General features: G+C 36.1%; 4 protein-coding genes across 4 annotated transcripts; 1 reads left to right on the top strand and 3 right to left on the bottom strand.

Annotated features, from left to right (window-relative positions):
• Window positions 1–5,260: 5,260 nt before the first annotated feature.
• Window positions 5,261–5,665, bottom strand: LOC141437572 (fork head domain-containing protein FD4-like; the record flags this gene model as incomplete). Its single annotated transcript, XM_074101003.1, is given in 2 exon segments — window positions 5,261–5,449; window positions 5,452–5,665. Coding segments are annotated over 2 exon segments (294 nt in total), but the record flags the coding sequence as incomplete, so codon positions are not given.
• A 900-nt stretch (window positions 5,666–6,565) lies between these two features.
• On the bottom strand, window positions 6,566–9,656 carry wal (electron transfer flavoprotein subunit alpha wal). The gene is made up of 7 exons (XM_074102125.1): window positions 9,517–9,656; window positions 9,255–9,395; window positions 8,567–8,831; window positions 8,122–8,337; window positions 7,620–7,771; window positions 7,039–7,149; window positions 6,566–6,799 (listed from the first exon to the last, which is right to left on the bottom strand). Exons 1-7 carry the CDS (start codon window positions 9,556–9,558, stop codon window positions 6,734–6,736), a joined length of 993 nt encoding a protein of 330 aa, XP_073958226.1. The 5' UTR covers window positions 9,559–9,656; the 3' UTR covers window positions 6,566–6,733.
• Window positions 9,657–10,408: 752 nt separating this feature from the next.
• Window positions 10,409–12,908, top strand: pr (6-pyruvoyl tetrahydrobiopterin synthase purple). The gene is made up of 4 exons (XM_074102124.1): window positions 10,409–10,730; window positions 11,099–11,178; window positions 11,747–11,892; window positions 12,600–12,908. Exons 1-4 carry the CDS (start codon window positions 10,663–10,665, stop codon window positions 12,804–12,806), a joined length of 501 nt encoding a protein of 166 aa, XP_073958225.1. The 5' UTR covers window positions 10,409–10,662; the 3' UTR covers window positions 12,807–12,908.
• A 118-nt stretch (window positions 12,909–13,026) lies between these two features.
• Window positions 13,027–21,264, bottom strand: bwa (alkaline ceramidase). The gene is made up of 5 exons (XM_074102123.1): window positions 20,869–21,264; window positions 20,634–20,790; window positions 20,228–20,327; window positions 17,123–17,260; window positions 13,027–15,642 (listed from the first exon to the last, which is right to left on the bottom strand). Exons 1-5 carry the CDS (start codon window positions 20,959–20,961, stop codon window positions 15,321–15,323), a joined length of 810 nt encoding a protein of 269 aa, XP_073958224.1. The 5' UTR covers window positions 20,962–21,264; the 3' UTR covers window positions 13,027–15,320.
• Window positions 21,265–22,655: the final 1,391 nt, after the last annotated feature.

Raw genomic sequence — 22,655 nt, 5'->3', positions numbered from 1 at the left:
TGCTAATTAAAGCACACACAATTCGCACGACCCATCCCAATACCGCCCGCGACCCAATGGTACTAACAGGTGCGATGCACATTAAACTTACGCTACGCCTGCTGCGGCGTAGCGTAGGTACCTACTCGCAGCATTCGCAGCTAGCAAGTCAAGCAGTGCTATAGTACCTAGTAATTATAATTGTCTTTGGATGCTAACTAGTTAAATCGCTAGTCAATCAAACCATCCAAACCGATTATTAATCTGTACCGCTAGAACTGGTTAACCAGGCGTCAGCATTTAATTGCTTCCTCGGACAGCCACTATTCGCATCCAAATTTATTGAATTATTACTTCAAATAAAATAAAAATTCTATTCGAAATCAAATTAACTGGGTGCAACTATTTGTATGAATAATTAAATCGAAAATAGACGCCTAAAACTATTTGCCGAGATAAAATTTTATTGCAACAACTTAATTGATTTGCTGAGCTTTCCGTTTTATGTCGTTTCACTGGAATGAGTAGGAAGCTTGTCGGTAGTAACATAACAAGCCTCATAATAAAAAATCGTATTCGTTTTATGGCGTTCGATTTTAAAACTTGTTTGAAGTAGGCATTATTTTCTTCTAGCGGGTAGGCAGGAGGGTATTATTTTGTATTTTGTGTGAGGTACCTACCTACCTACTCTATTTAGGCTCATCTCATTACGGCTGGACATCCAATATTTGTTATAGGGCTCCGGACACCGCAAGCACCTATTGTGAAGAGCCTTATCGATGCCCCGGTGTGCCGACAGTGTTTAGTGCCGCCATCTAGTCTTATTACATTGCAACTAATACAAATTTTTGAGTGTAGCTATGTAGTAGCCACTGCTAGTAGCTAGTAGCTCTATATATATCATGCATGACAATAACGCCATATTGGCTGGCGTCACTGAAAATCAGTGTTGCGAAATAATCTTCAGATCTTTTCGCGACACATAGCTGAGTGGCGGCCATTTTGGCAGGTAGGAATAGGCATGGATGTGTATATTTCAGTGTTTCTGTATGTGTATCTATTTTTATCAGCCAATAAACCATTCTTATTCTTATTCTTATTCTTATTATTCTTATATTATACTTATTATTTCCTCACATGACCTAAAACTCTTAATGCTGAACAATTTTGTTAGGTAGTAATAGCTAGTTGGCCAATTTTTTTTTACGTTTGTATTCTATTGTGTTTGTGATTGGTTAATTAAGTAAATGAGCTCATCACAGCCAGTACTGTAAAGTCTACAATTACAGAGGAATTTGTCTAGAAACCCCTGGGATGGAGAGTCTTCATTTTCATTCTTCCATGGGAACAAAACCACGAGGTAAAGTCCATACTTAATAGTGTATCCTACCATCGTGCATCGTTCCGTAGATAAGTAATTAATTGATTGGCCCAATGACACCTACCACTTTCTTATCTTGTTTTTCCTTACTCCTCCGCTACCGGAGCGATAGCGTTATTAGCAAGCTTAGGTACGTCCTTACTTAGATAGTCAGCATTTATAAATTCCAGTGAGTAAGTATAGTTACCTGGTCGAGTCGGTTACCTCGCTGACAATGAGCAATTCGACGCCATACGTCCGTCATTGTGAACCGACCGGTATATCGCTGACTGCAACCGATAGCTCTCGCCGGAGCCTCTCTTTGTCATCGTCCAAGTAAGTAGCTGTAGCTAACTACCTATAATAGCATAGTTGCGAAACGAAATTCTTATCTCTCACTCTATCAGGAAATTTGTTTGTAATTTAATTCCTTATTTATGAGAAAATACGAACCTATCATTTATTACTCGTTCAAAATCTGCAAATAGTAAGTACTTAACTGTAAGTATGTACTTACCGTAACAAACAAACGAATTTTCTTGAATGCTTTTTGAAAGTTTTTGAAGTTGGCAACACTAGAATCAAAAGCTCAATAAATGTTTCGAACAAACGAATGTTATCTAAGTTAAAAAAAATAAGGGGTCAAGTGACCAATTTGGATGCTAATTGGGAAATTTAACGTAGTTTTGGAGTAGGAAGCAGGCTCAAAGGTTGCAGTTCATTGTTTTTTTTTTATTCGACTGAATGGAAAACGAGCAAGTGGGTCTCCTGATGGTAAGAGATCACCGCCGCCCATAAACATCTACAACACCATGGGTATTGTAGGTGTATGATGGATTAATGTTCTTTCAAATTATTATTGTCTCTTTGAAAAGATTATACATAGGTATATTTACTTGCTGATTAAGTAGGTACCTATAATACATTATAAAATATTGGAATTTTCACTATAAAAGTGGAAATCTATGGGCTCGGGATGTTAAATCTCTGTTTTGAAATTTGTTATTTATTTTATGTAATCGTAGGTGTCTAGGGTATGTGGGTTTAAACAATAAACATATTTTAAATGAGAAACATGATGACAAATATTAACATAATTATTCGATAATGCAACAAAAATCGTAAAACTACTCGTGGGTAGGTGAGGTGACGAATAGGCGAACCTATGTGAACATTACCTATCTCTTCTTTTGCTTTTATACCTAGGTACCCACTTGTTTTACAAACACATTTCGATCAATATATATGTGTGTGTGTGTAATAAATTAATTTAATTCAAACATAAGAAACGAATATTTGCTTAAAACTACCTAAGGCACGGAATTCTGTGCATAAGATTAAAACAACAATAGGGAGTTCAGTGAACATCTTCAATTCTACACCAGAAAAGAGCCACTATACCTAGTAGTGATGGTCTTTATAAGTTGGATTAGTATTCTAACTCTTAATATCTCGAACTATTCATCGTTATTATTATTATTATATTAGCTAAAACGCCAGAACCCATTAAGATTATCGTTGTTACATCAGCCGCCTTCTCAGCCCCATCCAACCTTAAACTAGTGTGTAATTGGTGACATCAGAGTTAATAAACGATAGCGACCCCGAAAGGTGTTCGCTGCGCCCGCCCGGGGGTAAACGGGCTCTCAATTTAACCATTTCTCTATATTAATTACCAAAACAGCCCCTAACCAAGCCGTTGCACATAAATAACAAAAAATGACAAGTACCCAACACCCGCTCGTCACGCTGCCTGAATCGACCGATTACATTAATACCCTCCTTTCTTTAAGCTTAAACGAACTAAAGCAAGGCAATTTATCAAATTTTAACAGTTTAAAATCATGTATACGCCATGCAAAACCCATGAAAAACGTAATATTTTATAGTGCGTTGATATAATATATCAACTGCCGACACACTTGTGAACTGCGATTCGTTAGTCGAGGAAAAGAGAATAGCTTTTATGCAAATTACATAAGAGAAATTGCTCCTACCTATGTGTATGTAGTTTTAAATCATACAATAAAAATATATGGCATTTATTGCTCACCTGGTTGGTTCTATTCTACTTCTTTGTATTATAAATAAGAAATTAAATTTTCACCTCAGCACCGCAAACAGGCAGGTTTTGCTATGAGAAATCAGTGAGCAAAATCGCATTTTGCTCACTCCGTGAGACAAAGTAACTTTTTAATTATTTTTTTTAAATGCTGAGTACAGTGTTGAGTCTACACACTGAATTCCAAATATTTGAACTATACTTTGATCTGTCATTTCACTTCAACACGAAAAAAGCGAGAAATAGGATCAAATGTGTTGATTACAATCATAAATTAAATTTTTGGTATTAAAATATATTGATACATGACAACAAATATTTCCAAAATGTAAATTTTCCCGATCTTTTAATAAAGTTGCACCTCGTTGCACGAAAGCCGCTTCCCTTGTTTTTTTTTATAAAAGAATTCCGTATACTGCCCTACAGTTGGAATAAATATTTGTTTAATTGAATCAGTTTTTAACAAATCTATTTATGTTTATGTAAGAAATCTTAATTAAATTCATATTTAAAGGTTATTTATAATAAATTATACGTTATGTTCAAACTTTTAATGACCTCAAGATGAGGCTTTATGCAGTATTAAAAAATAAGTGTGACATATACATATACATATACATATACAATGCATGTTATTATGATTGTTGATTTGTATTGTATCTACTGGACACTTTATTATGGTTTAAATGTGATATTATAATTTGTTTCTTATAATCGGATTTATTAAAAAAAAATGTGTTTGTTTTGTAAACAGGTAGGTATATGTGATTTTATTCTTATGTTACATTTAAATGATGTTCTCGCTGCTGAGGTGAAAAATTGTATGTGTCACACGAGACCAAAGTTTTTTTTGCATTTCGTGTATTTGAATCCCTTGATGCTCTCAGGATTCTAACCTAGAACCACTCGCTGACGCTCGTGATTCAATTAGGTAGGTATAGAATCCTTCGCTTCCTCGGGATTCAAAATCAACACTCGCACCAAAAAACGACTTTGCTCTCTTGTTGCACAAATAACTATTGTATGTGCATGTATGCGTGAGTGCGTGAGTCTATTACCTCCACGCTAAAACGCCTGAATGGATTTGGATAAAATTTGGTATGGAGATGCCTGGACTTATACTTTTTATCTTGCTACTCCCACGGGCTCTGGTAAAAGTAACAAAATTACCACCTCCAGGATTTTTGGAGACATTAAATTAGGCACGGGTGTTTTTTGGCAACTTACCATGCTGTTATTTTTGGAAATTCCTCTAGGAATGTTTTAGAAATCCCAGAATTTCAATTGCGATAGATCTAAAGGTTTACGCGTGCGACCCCGCGGCTAAAGGCTATATAGTTATCTTATAATTTCATATCATTAACTTTAACATTAACATGTTTCTAGTTTCATATTTAGGTACGTAGGTAATTACTACCTCGTAGAGTCATGAGGTGGGAAGTTAAACAATCTCTATAGTTAGTCGAGAGACATCTGAGTTAAGATAGGTTCTTTAAAGGAAGTAACTTTTATTAATACCTACCTCCAGTCGTTTCCAAGAAGAAGAATACAACTTTTCAACTATAATGGGTGCAGTCATTACGATGCTTATATGTAATTAGGTTTGGTTAAAATAAAATACAAAAAAACATTAACGAATTTCCATATCTCATACAAAACTTAAAATTATTTTGTTACATTGATTTTATTTTGTTTCAGTGTGTTGTTTGTAAATTAGAACGAAACTACTTTTGTATGAAAATGCGATGAACGGCGAGCGTACTGGTGACTACTTACTACTCATAAAACATAAACATAATAAAACAAAATATACATTATAAACATAAAAAACACACATATGGTATGTGCTAGTGCTGCACTCTGACGGGATAAAATTGCAGTAATATTCCCTATTTAGCAATTTCATACTGACACTCACTTATTTTGAAACTTTTCAAAATAAAATGTATCGTTATATCAGGCGCAACGTTATCCTTCTCTTCCTGTTCCTTCCTGCGGATGCAGCGTCCAGTAGGCGCCCTTGCCGGGCCGGTCCGGCCGGCGCGGCACTTCACGAAGCAGTCGTTGAAGCTGAGGTTGTGGCGCAGCGAGTTCTGCCAGCGCTGCGTGTTGCGCCGGTAGTACGGGAACCGGTCCGTGATGAACCGGTAGATCTCCGACAGCGGCAGCATGCGCTCCGGCGAGCTCCAGATCGCCATCGCCGTTAAAGAAATGTACGAGTAGGGTGGCTTGTTTCTAAGATTCGCGCGGTGGCGGCGGCATGGTCACGCCGTGTGCGCGAGGCGTGGCGGCCGGGCGGGGCCCGGGCCGCGCCGCCCCGCGCTCTGTCGCCCGCAGCTATGATAACGAGGATGCCACTCGCCGAACAAACCGCATCTCACTCTTATGTACTAGGTATCACTATTATTACCGAAGTGATTGACTACGCAACGTTTATACCTTTTGTATAAATACCTACACGCAGTGTTATACAATAGCGACTTACGATTACGAGAGTTACATTGTAAAGTATCTAATAATGATAGGTGGGTGATGTTACCTACATTCTTAGCTAGGGAAATATAAATCATCCAAAACGAAAGAGGCGTATTTTGAGAACAAGATAACTGTATCCGAATTGAAATAAACTTTCTGTATTGAGACTTTATTTTCACACGTTTAATGAAATGTAGTTGGCGTAAAGTAGAGCTTACGCCATCTAGCGTCGAGTAGCGGCATTTTTGATTTACAAATAAATAAGTTAGGTAGCTGTGTGCGTGTGCATGTATATATGTATTATGTTTGTTTCTCCTCCATGTAAAACGAATGGGCGGATTTAGATGAAATTAGTTATATAAATGAGTAAATGTCCGGAACAACACATCACAAGTCACTTTTATCCCAAAATTCTCACAAGATCGAATTAATTCCCAAAATTTTAACCGCTAAAATTAGACATAAAATTTTGCGCGGTGGCTTTTCGCAACGTTAGTAAAATTCACGATGTAGATTTTGGGGGTTCCTTTGAAAATTCAGTGAAATCCTGGAATTTCAACTGAGTGCGAAGCCGTGGATTAATAGAGGTGACATAATAATGTATCTACTCTTATAAGATTATATGAAAATTGCACTGAATCTTTATAGAAATAAAAAACCGCTTAATATCTCAAATAAAACAATAGACATTATGTAACAATTTTATATTTAAAAATCATTTTACACATGATTGAAGAGACAATACGATCAACAATTGTACATTTTTTTTAAATCTCATAGTGCGCGAATGACAGTAGGTAATACAGAATTAATTGTAAATACACTAAGACCTATTTGTTGCACATTTTACTATTGATTCACAGCTTTCCAGTGAGCTCTGGTACTGCCTTAAACAAGTCAGCGACCAGACCATAGTCTGATACCTAGAAAAAAGAAAATGTGTTATAAAAAAAGCCATAAAATCATGCTAAAAACAGCAGCAGCAGCATATATTTGTAGGATATAAAGTTCTCACTGTGTGGTATTTTAAATACAATAAACTTTTATCACGTTAGACAAGAAACTGTAATTTGTGATGTGTAAGCTTAGAACAATGCTTATTTGTATAAATAAAATAAATACAAGGGTTTGTGTACATTTTAGGGGTAATAAGAATAGGAACCTGGAATATAGGTGCTTCTGGGTCCTTGTTGATGGCGACGATGGTCTTGGAGTCCTTCATACCTGCGAGATGCTGGATGGCTCCGCTGATGCCTACAGCAATGTATAGGTCCTGTAAAAAAATAAGTTAAATAAACCGAAAGTGGCTGGTCTGTCGTATCAATCTCTATGTTATACAATTACATCTTCAAAAATGCAGGTCAGAATAGAATCTTTAATTTTTGAAATCCCCTGTTTTGCTTTTTTATAATTTTTTAGACCACCAGTTATTTTGCTTTGTATAGTATATATATTGTAATTGGTTAAAGCAAGGGCATAGTGAGATAGGTACGGGCGGCAGGCGGGGGGGCACTGCCTCCCCTCTAAAGAATGAAGCTGATTAACAGGAATGCTTATAAACCTAAATTCACTGTCACTAAACTTCTAGTTAGAATCAAATAGTAATCCATTTCAGTCACGCGATTATTTAAGTAAGTTCAATGGTACTTAAAGAGATTACTATGACTCATTTGACATTTCAACTGATACCTACAAATTTATTGGTAGTATTTTTACATTAACTGTGCAGTTCAATTGACTCACAGGCGCGACGATTTTGCCGGTCTGGCCGATCTGCAGATCGTTGGGCACGAAGCCGGCGTCGACGGCTGCGCGCGACGCGCCGACGGCTGCGTTCAGCTTGTCGGCTAGGTCATACAACAGCTTGAAGTTCTCGCCCGACTTCAGGCCGCGACCTAAAAATATTGGATAGTGTAGAATGCCAGGTATTGTAAGTAAAGATATGTTTATTAGACTTTTTTGCTACAGGAATCAGGATGTATTCCAAGATTACCGTTAATGCGCTCCTGATATTTTGACGAATCTGCTATCATCTTGTTGGTGCTGAAGACTTTGTGGGTGAATATTAAATCCATCATTAAAAGTAATCATGGTCTACATCCATAGAAAATGTTTAAAAATAGTAAGCATAGATTATGTTAAAGAATGAGTGTTTAAAACAATCAAAGCTTAACATAACTGATATTATGTGGAAATCCTTCTAATAAATAGGAAATTTATATAAAAATAGATCAAAACATGATACCTCCTGAGATGATATTCTTGGCACTGGTAAGTTCTGGTCTATCAGACTTGGAGAGTTCCTGTGAGACCCACTCAACCAGATCAGACTTATAGTTCCCTTCAGGAGCCTTTTCTACAGCCGCAGAGCCACCTTCGAGTGGTGCTGGAGCAAAAGCTGTTCCTCGGACAGTGATCACCTTAATAGCGTCCTTAGCCTCCAGAGTCAGGACAGCATTGCCTTAAAAAAAGTAACTGTATTTAGGTAGAGCAGAAATGTGTTATCTTGGAATTGATGGCGAACTGATCTTATTTATGAAACACCGAGTTGGAAGTGGCTTTATATAAAATTAATTGTATAATTTTACCACAAATAAAATAATGGTTTAAACAATTTTACAAAATGATTAAAAAATCCTGAAAAAATAATAATGACTAAGATACCTTGTCTAAAACTATTATGTAGGTACCTGCATAGATAGTTCTCACAAATGTGTTAGCATCCTTAACACCAATGATGTCAGTGATAGGTGACACATCAAGCTTGGCCGCAACCCGTGGAAGGACTGCCTTTCCAATGGCAGTAGCTGGAGCCAGGATATGGGTGAAGTTGAACTGCTTCTGAGTGGCAAGGATCAGGGGCGTCAGAGACTCAGCTGTGAAGCCTTTGAATGCATCACTTTCTGCTACAAGGACCTTGGAAACTCCACCAGCCTTGGCAATATTTTCTGCTGCCTGCGTATCAGAAAGAAGAAATTATTACTTGCTTTTTCATCATAAGAGCAAAATAAAGTGTTGAAAAAATATATATAGAAGTAGAAGCATAACCAATGCCATATGGCAGTCATTTCAAGTTGTTATACTACTGATAGATTAGAATTTCTTTAAATAAATGAGACCAGAAAATACAATTAAATCTATGATTTAATTGACATTTTATAATTTGATTTTAATTTAGGTGACTAATAAAATGCTTCATTCACATCACGAAATCCTTACAGTTACAGGCTCATAAGTGTGTAATGAAAATGGTCTTACTTACTTAAACATATTATCATAGTTCTTTCTCTTGCATTATCTTAGTGGTAGTTTGCTTTTACATTATGTTTTAATTATTACACTTTAAAATATATTTCTCATATGGAAAGTTTTACTTACAGGACCACATTTAGTGCCCGCAACAAGAACCGATATTTCTCCACCAATTTTCTTAGCTGCACTTAAGGCATTAAGGGTGACTGCTGATAAAGCTTCATTATTGTGTTCGGCGATAACTAAGGTGCTTTGTAATCGTCGCAACTGGAAAAAGATGGTAAGGAATAAGTAAGGAACCTCGTTATCAAATCAATCTTTGAACTCTCCTCAACATATTATTATTACACAGCGATGTACGTAATTGGACACTTGTTGCTAACATTACCTGAGTTGAATAAAACAAGTGCCTAGCGGAAGGCGTAAACATTTTGCTGGCCAGTAAATGTACAAAACTAAAACAAGTTAACTTCTAATGAAAAATTACTTCCAAAAAGGTTACAAAGTCCACTTCTGTGGCAGCGGCAGCGCAGCTAATGCCCAGTTGTTAAAAACTTTACCACCATAAACAAAAAAAAACTGTCACAATTTACAGCCGTAATTCATGGAGCTTAAATAGTATTGTGATTTTTATATAATGTTGCCAGTTAAATAATGTTTGACAGATCTTAATTTATAACTAGCAATTATTGTAACATAACATACTATCAGTGCTGCCAACTTAGTAACTTTGTGGCTAGAAATAACGACTTTTGTTCAAGTCTGACAAAAAAACATTTTTGACGACAAAAATGGTTTAGTGACATCTGGCGACTTTTGTAATCCAAATTTAAACAGTTCAATAATGGATGCACTTTTTGTTAACTAGATATAGAATTGTACAGTGCCAAGAGATCTATATGGAAATTGACAAACGCGCATACGTACCAAATCAAATTCAAACTTTATTTAATTAAAGCTCCATTCGTGAATGCTCTAGCTTTAGCTATTTAAAAAAATATATATTCAAATCAAGACACCCAATTTTCTTTTTTCAGTGAATTTGGAAATTTCTAATTTAGACCGCCAGCACGGCTACTATGAAACTCGAAACTAGAAGTTCGTATCGTACCGTCTCTCTGACACTTATGCTACTTAATACGAGAGGGAGAGGAACGGTACGATACGCACTTCGAGTTTCGTAGTAGCCCTGCTGGTGGAATTAATTTTAGCGCTTTTGGTTTTGAATACAGCGACTCGATTTTCTAGGAGTGGGCAACACTGCATACTATATGTATATGTATACTTTTCCAAGTGGTTCTTCTCCCTATATATACTGTAGTCTTTGGTGGTTCTTTTCTTCCAACAGCAGGTAGTGCTGTTACTAACTTCATTGAATTTTAAAATTATCTAATTCAACTATAACTGGTTAACAATACACTAACTAAGGTAGTCATTTGTTAAACTTTCCATAACGTCCACGTTCTTAGTAAGTAAAACTAACGCAAGTTACCAAAGTCAACTGAAAGTAGGTATATTTCATTTATTAAAAGAGATGTCGTCTTTGCCAATTGTATCAATAACAAGAAGAGAGACGTTTAGCTCCTGCCACCGTTTACACAGGTAATACTATTGCATTCCAGATGGTAAGATTAACTTAACTTTTCAAGTTAGAATTATATTTTATATCCCAATTTTATATTTTAATGCTCAGAGATACGGTTCATTTCTGTTTGAAACAAAAAACCGGCCACGTTAACATCGTTGCAATTTGAAATTTGATATTTAGAAATTTTTTAAGTGTTTCAGTGCAAGATTCATACCAAATGAAGCAAACAAGTTTTATATTTTTAATTAATTATCACGCAGCTTGTTTAATTTCGTGACCTTCACTAACAAATCGCTACATTGTACTGTACATTTTGATTCACTCTTATCTCTCAGATTATTGAGGTGAAAAGGTCATCATTAGATGTTATTTATTTTTACAGTCCATTTCTAAGCGATGAAGAAAATGCAAGACTTTATGGAAAATGCAACAATCCTAATGGCCATGGGCATAACTATGTTGGTGAGTTCTTTCAAATAATATTTCTACCAATTTGTTTTCTTTGTTTACCTATAATCTTTATTAAAAGTTCATGGGTAAGTTTCATTGAATATTATGTAGGTAAATTAACCAGACCATTTAGCCGTTAAGTTTATGATGCTTTCATGAAGTACATAAAAGTATAGTGTTTTTAATTAAAATAGGTATATTTAGCTAAAGAAAATTAAAAAAGTGAGTTTTCGTTGTGAATTACACAATTTCACATTTAACAATGACTGTGAAGTTATATTACATGTTTTTTTTTTGATTTGCCAACAAGTTAATAACCAGGTAGGTACTTTCTATCAATGAGATGGCTGTCCGTTGAAGTTAACGGTAATCACGGTCATCAAGAAAAACATGGTGTAACCTACTTTTTATAATGCCTTCCTATTATTTATTTCCTAGTTTTCAAAATATAGCTATAAATACCTACATTCCTTTAAAGTTAAATAATTATTAACAGGAAAGCTATAAAATTAAAAACAAAAATCAGAAAGAAATTTTTATTAAGTTTGATACTGCATTCCTACTTATTTTGCATTTGCAGTCCTGGTGACAGTGAAAGGACCTGTTGATGCTCACACTGGCATGGTGATGAACATCCATGATCTAAAGCAATATATGAAGGAGGCTATCATGGACCCACTGGACCATAAAAACTTGGATCAGGATGTGCCATACTTCAAGACAGTGGTGAGTAACAGAGCTCCTAAAATCATTGGCGTATCTTGGGTTATTTTCCAGGGGGGGCCTGGCCTGGATTTTTGTGTGAAGATATCAGTAGGTACCTATTATAGAATTTCAAATCAGTAGTCCAACATCCTGGGGTGGGCACGGACCACCCGGCCCCCCTCTATATACGCCTATGCCTGAAATTGACATTGATAATGTAATTAATATGTATACAAGGCTTCACTGGCTATAACATGTAAGTAGTAGTGCCTGTTAAGTTGATATGCCAGGCGAGATTACCGCTGTTTCACTAACAATATTATAGTTATAGTGTAAATAAACATAATGGGCTTCATAGGGAATGAATACGTGTTTGTGTACTTAACAGCACATGTGTAAATAGCTGTATTAACACATTCAGTGCCAAGAACACGCTAGGCGCGTTCTCTGTTCGTAGGCAGTTTTCGCTGCAAATGCGGCAGCAAATGTGTTAAAATAGTTCAATACCATCTTCAACATGATGAAAACTGCCCAAAATTTTTCAATTTAGTATTTACATATAAGGAGACATTTATTATTTTATATTCATGCCTAAAAACTTTGCCTATGTGAACCACCTGCATACATTATCATGATCATCAAATAAAACTGTCATAAAGAGTAATTACAAAAAAAATGTAATTGTATTGCACTTAAGACATTTAAAATTATTCTTTTATATTTTACAGGTTAGTACAACAGAAAACTTGGCCATATACATTTGGGATCATCTACAGAAAGTAATGGATAAGCCAATGTTACTTCATGAAGTGAAAATACTGGAAACTGAGAAGAACCATGTGGTTTATAGAGGAGGATCAACTTACAGGAAGAAATCTGAGAATTCTAGCCTACATACAAACAAGCACTGTAATGTCTCCTCTGATTCTGACTAAATGTAACATAATACTTTTGACCAGTATGAAATTTTACTCCTACATGAGTTTATAATCATGTCTTATGAAGAAATAATTGCTGTTAATATAATATTGCCAAAACATGTTTGTTTTAATAAATGTGCTCTTTACTGTTGCTAGATTATTGTTGGGATAGATGGGGTTATCATGTGGATTAAAAAAACCGAATGCAATAAGCTAGACAACTAAAAAAAAACTTTTGTCTGTCAGTTAGATAGTTGAAAAATATTGTGCATATATTTTTTCTTTTGTTTGACAAACAAAAAATGACGATGATACAGTGCTTAGAAGTTTCGAGTGAAGTCACTATATGGTACGATTTTTACCTAATAGTGACGACGTCACAGGCCCACACTCCGCAAGTTTGATCTATACCTTTGTCGATTTTTTATAATTTGATTAAGCAAAAAATACGTGTCTCATATTTTTCCATAATCTAACTGTCGGACTAAATAGAATGATATATTTTTAACCCAGGCGTCATCCCTATTATTACGGGAAACCTTTTTTTTAGAGTTTCAGGAAATGAGAAGTCAACTGGATATTGGTCCATTAGATATGCGAGAAGACAAAGATAGTTGGCAACAGAGTGTTGCTATGGGCAGGTGGTAATAGCGGGCTATTACATAGTACAATTTCCAAAAAAAAAAAAAAACAAGGCTTATTTCCTGAGCTTTAAGACTTTATTACATCAACACTTAGTTGCCTCCATTAGGCATCAAAATAATCCTTTACACAAAATATTGCAAACATCACCACAAATAAAATAAATAATAAAAGTATATGTAATTTTCGTATTTAAATAAAATGGTACTTATAAGTTACTTACATGTAATCACAGATTGGCACTAGGTCTTTTTAGAAATAAGTTTTATAATACACTAGCTTTTACCCGCGGCTTCGCACGCGTAAACTATTCGGTCTGGTAGTTGCAATTGAAATTTTCGGGATTTTACAAAATTCCCCTGGAAATATCCAAAATTTATATCAAGACTCTAAACCCAGTGCTGAAATTTCAAAAATTTTCCCTATCCAAATTCAAATCATTTATTCAGTAAATACGCCGCAATGGGCACTTTTACACGTCATTTTTTAAACTACCAGCGCTTTCGGAAAGACCATCATTGCCAAGAAGAATGCGCCGCAAGAAACTTGGCAGTTTTTTTTTCAAAATAAAATAATTACAAATAAAATACTTAAAAACTGTATACAATAAAAATAATAATAATAATAATACAGGGATGTATGGGGTCCCTTAGTTACAAAACTATCCCGTGGGAATATCGGGTCAAAAAGTAGCGTATGTGTTATTCCAGACGTCCAGCTACCTACATACCAAATTTCATGACTAAGCCCAGCAGTTATTTCAAGATTTTATCTCTATCCCGTGGGAATATCGGAAAAAAAGTAGCTTATGTGTTATTCCAGACGTCCAGCTACCTCCATACTAAATTTCATGGCTCTGAGCCCAGCGGTTGTTATTTCAAGATTTTATCCCTAGGTATCCCGTGGGAATATCGGGTCAAAAAGTCACCTATCTGTTATTCCAGAGGTCCAGCTACATACATATCAAATTTCATGACTCTAAGCCCAGCGGTTGTTATTTCAAGATTTTATCCCTAGGTATCCCGTGGGAATAGCGGGTCAAAAAGTCGCCTGTGTTATTTCAGACGTCCAACTACCTACATACCAAATTTCATGATTTTATGCCTATCCCGTGGGAATATCGGGATAAAAAGTATCATATGTTTTAATCCAGGTTATAAACTAACTTTTCGCCAAATTTCATCCAAATCCGTCCAGCCGTTTCAGCGTGAAGAAGTAACAAACATACTCACTCACTCACAAACTTTCACATTTATAATATTAGTAGGATTTACATAAAACCTCGACATTGGCGGAATCATCGATAGTATCGATGGAGCTATACTTTCAAGAATTGAATTGAATTACATTTATATAAGGTAATCTTGTACTCAGTAGTACAATGTAGCAGTAGCTACTTTGGTTGCGAGATGTTACTAATATTGTCCGAAATACTTCTACTCTCCAATAGTGTTCTCTGATATTGAGTCTAACGGAATCGCTTTGCATACTGCACCATTAGACCATAACTCATTGCATATATCATATTATGCATTTGTGCCAAATACAATAAACAGTCATTTATAACGTTTTATATAACTTATTTTTACAATTTTACATATTTTTTAAATAACTGTTTTTATTCCTTAAATAAACATTGTTGAATTACTTTAAATAATCTTTGTCATAACAATTAGAAAACACAATATTCAGGAATTCTTTACTTAGGTACTAATTAATATTTTCCCATCATAAATACTACTTTACTTAATTTTACTACCTCGACAAAAAGTATAAAGCACACACAGTTACGATTTTTAAATCTAACTCACATGTTCATATCACATTCGAATTACGGAATACTTGCACACACAACTTTAAGTTTCTGGGAGATCATAGATCTTATCCTTATATAGCTAAATCTTTGTCTTTTTTGCATGGATGCTTGATAGTAATGTATGGGACGCCTAGTTCGAAGTCGTTGCTGGGCCAGTACTTGAGCAGGGGTTTCTGTTCGGGTCTCTCGTCGGAAACATTGAAATATGCAAAGAGGACGAGCGAGGTATAGCTGGCGATGAAGCTAAGGATGTGCCAGACTCCGTGCATGTACGGGAAGTCGATGGAGAGCCAGGCGTCGCAGAAGAGACGGTCGATTACCCAGCAGAACAGAGCCAGGAGCGTGACTGCCAAGCTACGAAGTCCAAGCCGAAACACGCGCGCGCAATTCACACTGCAACGAAAGAAGAAAATATAAATCAACAACAGTACCTACTCTTCTCAGTATAGGTAATAGCCACGCGAAAGGTATAGTCTACTTAATACAAATATACGCAAGGAACTTGAAAAGTGACGGTTGCTGTTGCGCATTTGGCCACAACCACTTCGCAGCCAGGTGTATTACTACAAAGAGATCTATACGGCCCAAGTTACAAAAAACATACTTACACGACTTTCAACTACATATTTTATGTGCGCCTCCTGAGGCTTCAAAGAGATTAAATGAAAAGGATTTTGAGGCACACAAACGTATAATAAAATAATATCAAAAGGGAAAGTATTTACAATGAAATATAAACTGTAGGATATAGGCGTATATAGAGCGGGGGCCAGGTGGGCCGTGCCCACCCCAGTATGGTCTAGTGCCCACCCCAGGATGTTGGGCTACCGATTCAAAATCCTATAATACCTACCTACTGATATCTACACACAAAAATCCATTCTAGACCCCCCTGAAAAATAACCCTAGATACTCCAATGAGTAGGAAAATGGAAGCTAATAAGTAAGAGTTAATAAATAGAGGTCTGCTCAGGACCGTGGCGCCGGAAGGAATGTTAGCTCTGCTTCTAGATTGGCCTTCTGGGCAATTCAAATCATTTCGAACCAGCCGCGCAGTTGCACGCGCCGGTGTGCTTATGTTTCGACACTATTGCCAACACGTGGAACCGAAACTTGTCCGTAACTTAAGTACATTCATCATTCATATGTAAATATATCACACTAAAGCTATTTTATTCTAGACCTACCTGCACATTGATAAACTACCTGCCGGTTTTAGCACTTCCAGCGTCCTGGGCAAGATTTCCTCGGCGCCCCAAACTTTTGGGAATTTTCTAGAAGGTACAGGCTTCAGGCGCTCCTTTAAGTCCGGCGCCCTGGGCGGTCGCCCCACCGCGCCCTACCCTAACGCCGCTACTGGGTTGCCAGTTGTTAAAGATTGTTATAAAGACAGTTTTAAAAGTCACTGCGCATGCGTCGACAGCAACTGTTCTGTTTACAATGGTTCAAAGTTTTTTAAATCGATTATAGAGCAAAAGCAATTCAGTAGCGCATAGCTCTCAGTGGTCATCAGCTATGTTTCATTAAAATCGGTTCAGTCGTTCTTAAGATAAACTTTGGAATAACAATGTCAAGGCATTATAAATTTTCTAAATTGGTCAGGTTATTGTTGACCAACCGCATTAACGCACTGTCATTAAGACCCGTCCTAAATGTCTATGTACCTTACAATCAAACGTGATTAGCGTTAATCCTTAGCAAATTTAAATTCAGACACTCATTGTACAGTTTGCAGTGCTTAGCAGAAGTGGATGAACAGTTACAGTGCTCTTTTACGACTTACTTTACTTAATGCCAAGGTAATAAGAGAGTGTTTAGATCAGCACCACAACTGCTCATATATGTACTTCTGCTGGTGACTGTATCAGCTTACCTTAACAACTCTTTATACAAGAACGCACTGGCTGGCAACACTAGGCCCATTAATGCGAACGCGTTCGCAAAGGGATACATCACGAGGAAACCCGTCGAGATCACCGAGAAAATGCAGGTGTAGAACGAAAGCATCTTTCTGAAAATAAAAAACAAATGTCATTTTCATTGTCATACAGGTACCTCTTAGTTCGGGGTGGTTCGGGCACCAGTCTCCGCCACACATAGTATATAAGAAAACATGTACCTACTTTTAATTTATTTACTGTCTACTTTTGTGGTGGAGGAATAAATAAATGTATTATTATTATTTTGTAGCTTCCTGGGTAAAAAAATATTCTCTTTAGTTCGTCCGTCGCCTATCAGAAAATATTGACCGTACAACATTTTGCACATAATGTCCAATCAAATGTGAACTTTTCTTGATTGTCATTAAGTTTAAATAATAAATTCTTGCATTGAACATTTGATGCCGGGTCTCAGGAGGATACATGAACGGTCGCGTATCTATAAAAATCAATGTATGCAGAGCCCTACTTAAAGCAAAATAGAATGCAGTGCGGGTCATTTTAATATTGGTAGATTGAGGACTCCTTAAATTTTAATTTAATTTAATTTTTATTATTGGTTGTTGTAGCTACAATAGAAATACACATTTGAATACCTAAATTTCAGTAGTCTGCCTATTAGTCCTCTGGCGGAGTGTAGCGACATTAATAGAGTTCCGTTTATTAGCCTTCGATTACGGAACCCTGAATGATTACTAATAATGCTATGCATAGATCGATGTTGTGATGTAAAAAAACAATATTATGTGATAATAAGTTGTTTTTTTTTTATGTGAGAGGGGGAAAACGAGCATGCGGGTAACCTGATGGGAAGCAATCTCCGCCGCCCATACAAGCCCGCAACACGAAAGGTATCACAGGTGCGTTGCCGGCCCTTTGAGAGATTGCTTACAGACAAATAAATACTCAAACTTATTGTCATGAAGTATGGTATGGATGTTACATGGATCGAATGACCACAGAAAGAAGGAGAAAAACAGAAATGATATTATTATTATTATATATTCCTTCCAAAATAGATGTTACCAGTCTTTCGCTTCTATACGTAAGTATTCTCCTAATAACGCGCACGCGTTTTTTTATTATTTTCATCGGTTTCTAGTAAATAACGATACTCACTAGAGAAATCTAATCCTTTTGAACCACAATCTCAGCAATAACCCATATCATGCGTAAATAACTTTGTTGCAGGTTGAGCTGGGAAAATATATGGTCTTTTAGCCTAACAGACGCCACTTTCTAACCCCCCGCATGACATTTCTATTTCTCAGAAAACAAACTTATCACATGGTGACCATACCTCAGCAATAATTAATGCAAACTCAGTCTTATTGGCCGCCTTGGCTATCAAAAGTAAAGCTATAACAGTTATCACAGCAATAATAACTATGCTAATGCAATTCAAGGACTACAAACATAATTATTCCGTAAATTATCACCATTCATAATGAGTGGAACTATAGTACATACTTAGTGGAAATATAGGGTCTGTTATTGCATGTTTTTTCATTGCAAGTTCAAAGATTATAGGTAAAGAAATAGACACAATTATATATAACCATTAATAAAAAAAATATAAGCTTATTGGAATGATGGTTCCTATAGTCAAATCAAAGTTAGTGCTTTGCTTTGTTATTCTGTTTTCGGGGTTTCATATCCTTTTTGAAAATTATAATAGAATCCCTATTAGAAAGAACCCTAATAAAATCACTGCATTTTCCATGTATATATCTAGCATAGCATTCTAAGAAGAAGAACAATTTATTAGACAATGAAGGTACACAGTGCACAAAAAAACATACTTAGATTAGATTAGATTTTTAGAAAAATATGGCTTTGTCCATTGGATGACAATTTTGCCAGTGTCCAGTAGGTTTTGCCGTAGTACGGTAAAAAAAAACTAGAAAACGAAATATGAGAGGTAATGGTGGATGAACGATGACAGTGCGAATCATTAACATATTTGATGAACATTGTTGCATAAAAGAAAAATATTTATAACATCTGTGACATTTCAGTGGCTTTTGCATCTGTTAAATCTGTTTTTCTAAGGAACCCAAGGAGGTATAATGATGAAATTAATATGAAATACTCAGGTCTGCCATTCTTTATTTAATTTTCATACGAAAACCATAGGAATACAGACAAATTTTTTTGCTGTCTGCTTGCATTGTCATCCAATTTTACATAAAATCTGTACCAAATTTCAGAAAGTGATAAATAATAATAAGATACAACTATTAAGGGCAACTTATTCCTTTAAGTTATTCCTTTCAGTTGACTGTGAAATGCAATACCATTAAAGGATTAAGAAGAGTATAGATATGAAATAATATTACCCCATAGACCCGTTTACTAGCTGCCCTAGAATCAGACATTATTGGTCATCATTAAGCAACACAATGTTTATTTATTTTACAATGAGAACATGATGAACAACAGTTTAATTAGTGCAAAGTTATTTTTGGCCACTCAACTTGTGTACATGTTAAGAAATTATTAACAAGATTGTCAAGGTTACACAGTCATAAGAATGCAATTGTTTATACTTGCTTAAAATTTTCAATTCAATGGCCTAATTTTGTTAATAAAACATGTAGATGTTTTGTTAAGAAAAATAATGTTATGTTTGTAGCTATTTTTGTATGGAAGTTAAAATGTAAAAAATATAACTTATTTATTATATAGGTAGACATAGACTAAGATGTGTAATAGCGCATAGTTGACACAACTGGAGACCAAAGGGTCAGCAGCTATCTTTCTCAAAGAATTAGCATAGCTATCCAACAAGGAAATGCTGCCAGCCTTTTAGGCACAATGCTACAAGGGCTATTTCCAGATTTTGTTTAGTTTTATGGAACTATTTTTTATGTTATTTATCCTATTCTTTGTCATATAATATAACATCTCAAATCTATTAATATAGTATAATAACCATATCTTCTTGTGTCAAAATTTTTGAATAATTTATATTACAATAATGTATTATAAATTATTCAAAAATTTTGCAACAGTTATGTATGATTTACAAAACTTACCTATTTCCTCCTATAAATTTAGGGAAATGTCTCCTAGGTAGAAACATTGTAAAAGCAGCAACAAACACCCATAGTATGGCCACCTCATCCAGCAATTGTCCTGAGATGAAAATCATTAATTTTACTAAATTTCAACTTTTTATAATACATGAGTCACCTTAACAAAGCCAAGGTGCATTGAACTGTGGCTAGAATTGATCACAAGTTTAATAACAGTTAAGGTATACTGTAGGTGACAGGCTAGCAACCTGTCACTACTGTACTGTTTTTGACAAACTTTAAACCTAAAATTGCTAAAAGTGGCTCCGAAGCGGTAACATTTTGTGTGCTCTGCCTACACCATTTGGGAATACAGGCGTGATGTTTGTGTTGTGTGTGTGTGGTAATATAATAATAGTAAGCTTACCAACTAGGCTGAGAGTAGCGTGAAAATAGGCTGAACTCAGCCCTACCACCATTAACATAATCCACAGCAAATTTATAGCAGGGTTAACAAACTTTGAGTATTCTTGGAACAAGTGAATTAGGACCGGTGGAAACAGGAAAAACAAGATATTGCTGACCTGTGAAGAAGTAAACACTAATATAAAAATACAACTCTCAAATTTAAAAAAAAAACAAGGATGTGCGGAAATACTTACTGTGTTCACGAATTCTGCTATCATAGGAGATATAGAGTAATTAGATTCACACCAATCTACCGGGGAACTGCCCCGCTCCAAATGAGACCACATTTTAATAGTTTAAAAATCCTTTGTTTACTAACAAAGAATGACCACTTTATAAGAGAACGCGATAATTTACATTATATTTTATAGCCTCTACAGTTATATCGTAAAAGTATTTTATTAGCTTCTGGGATAAGTATGAAAGCAAAATCAAATTTATTTGATTTACTACTACTACGACGTATCAAAGCTGCGCAGCGCACTTCGTTCGCGCTTCACAAATTTATTCCACGAGCGAATCAAGCAACCCAACCGAACGAACTGGACTGGAACACTGACTGACTGAACTGACGGACAGTGTTGCCAACGACTCTGAACCTGATACGCCATTTTTTTCAGCTTGAGTAGCCTAATGTAGCCAAATTAAAGCTGAGGTCGCCTAAAAACGTAGCCTTTTTTCACAGCTTGAGTAACCGAATGTAGCCAAATTTGAACTGAGGTCGCCTAAAATAGTAGCCTACGTGTTATTCCAGATAAGGTGACAAATTTCATAACTCTGGGCTGTCTTAGTAATATTAGTACATTAGAGTACTAATTTTTAAATGCATTTAGTAATATTACCCTACTAAAACCTACACTGGCCAGTCTGGAGTCACTTTATAATGTAAGCCCACATTTAGTATGCTTACTGCTAATGTATTTGATTTTCTTATGTTAAATTTATAGTATTGTAAACAACAAATATTAATGATCATTTATTAATTATGGTATGCGGAATTGGAAAATGACCATATATTTACTTTACAATATTGTTTTTACACTTTATAATTTGTATGCAATATGATAGCGTACTTTCGAATCAAACTACGCTTATAATGCAGTAAGCCCTTCGAAGACTAGTTTAAATTGTCCTTCCAGACGTGCCAAATTTAGAACTTTTCGGCGCCATATAGCCTTCCAACCCGAGCCGTAGCGCCAATGGCGTCAAATCGCGCTACGAAGGGCAAAAACTGCTAAGCAAACCTCAAATGACAGGTCTGTAGCACGACTGACAAATTTCATTCTGTCTGTAGATTAGTAAGAATGCAAGTACAAACAAGTTTTTTACTAGCATGTTATTTTTAATTATTTATTTATTAATTTGTCCTCTTTTCTTTTTGATCCCACTTAAACTCTATATTTTGCGTGGGGTGTAATTTTTTTTGACCTCGTTCAACTGGACTTGCCCTTCAAGTACCTAAAAGCCGACCAGTCGCCATTTAGAATTTTACTCGCCGATTTCCAACCCGAGTAGCCTAATTGGCGTCAAATCGCCTACGTTGGCAACACTGCTACTGACAAATTGTTGACATTGACAAGCAAGACAAACAATTACGAGGACGTTATATAGACACTGGATGGCGCGAGCCTTGGAAAGACTTGAAGACAGAAAATTTGACCTCGAATGACTTCTGACCAGCAGGGCTACTACGAAACTCGAAGTTCGTGTCGTGCGGACTCTCTGGCACTTACACTATTTAATACGAGAGCGAGAGAGACTGCACGACGAAACTCGAAGTTTGTATCGTACCGTCCCTCTCGCTCTCGTATTAAATAGCTTAAGTGTCAGAGGGACCGTACGACACGAACTTCGAGTTTCATAGTAGCCCTGCTGTTGTGTGCGCGCGTGTCGCGCGCGCTGGCTGCTGGCGCGGCGGGTGGCGGACGGTGGTGCTGGGCGTGGGCCACGCGCGTGCGTGTCGCGAGCGCGCGTTGAAACA

This window comes from Choristoneura fumiferana, chromosome 18, assembly GCF_025370935.1.
Source record: "Choristoneura fumiferana chromosome 18, NRCan_CFum_1, whole genome shotgun sequence".
NCBI classification, from domain to species: Eukaryota; Metazoa; Arthropoda; class Insecta; order Lepidoptera; family Tortricidae; genus Choristoneura; species Choristoneura fumiferana.
This window is presented reverse-complemented; position numbering and strand designations above follow the sequence as displayed.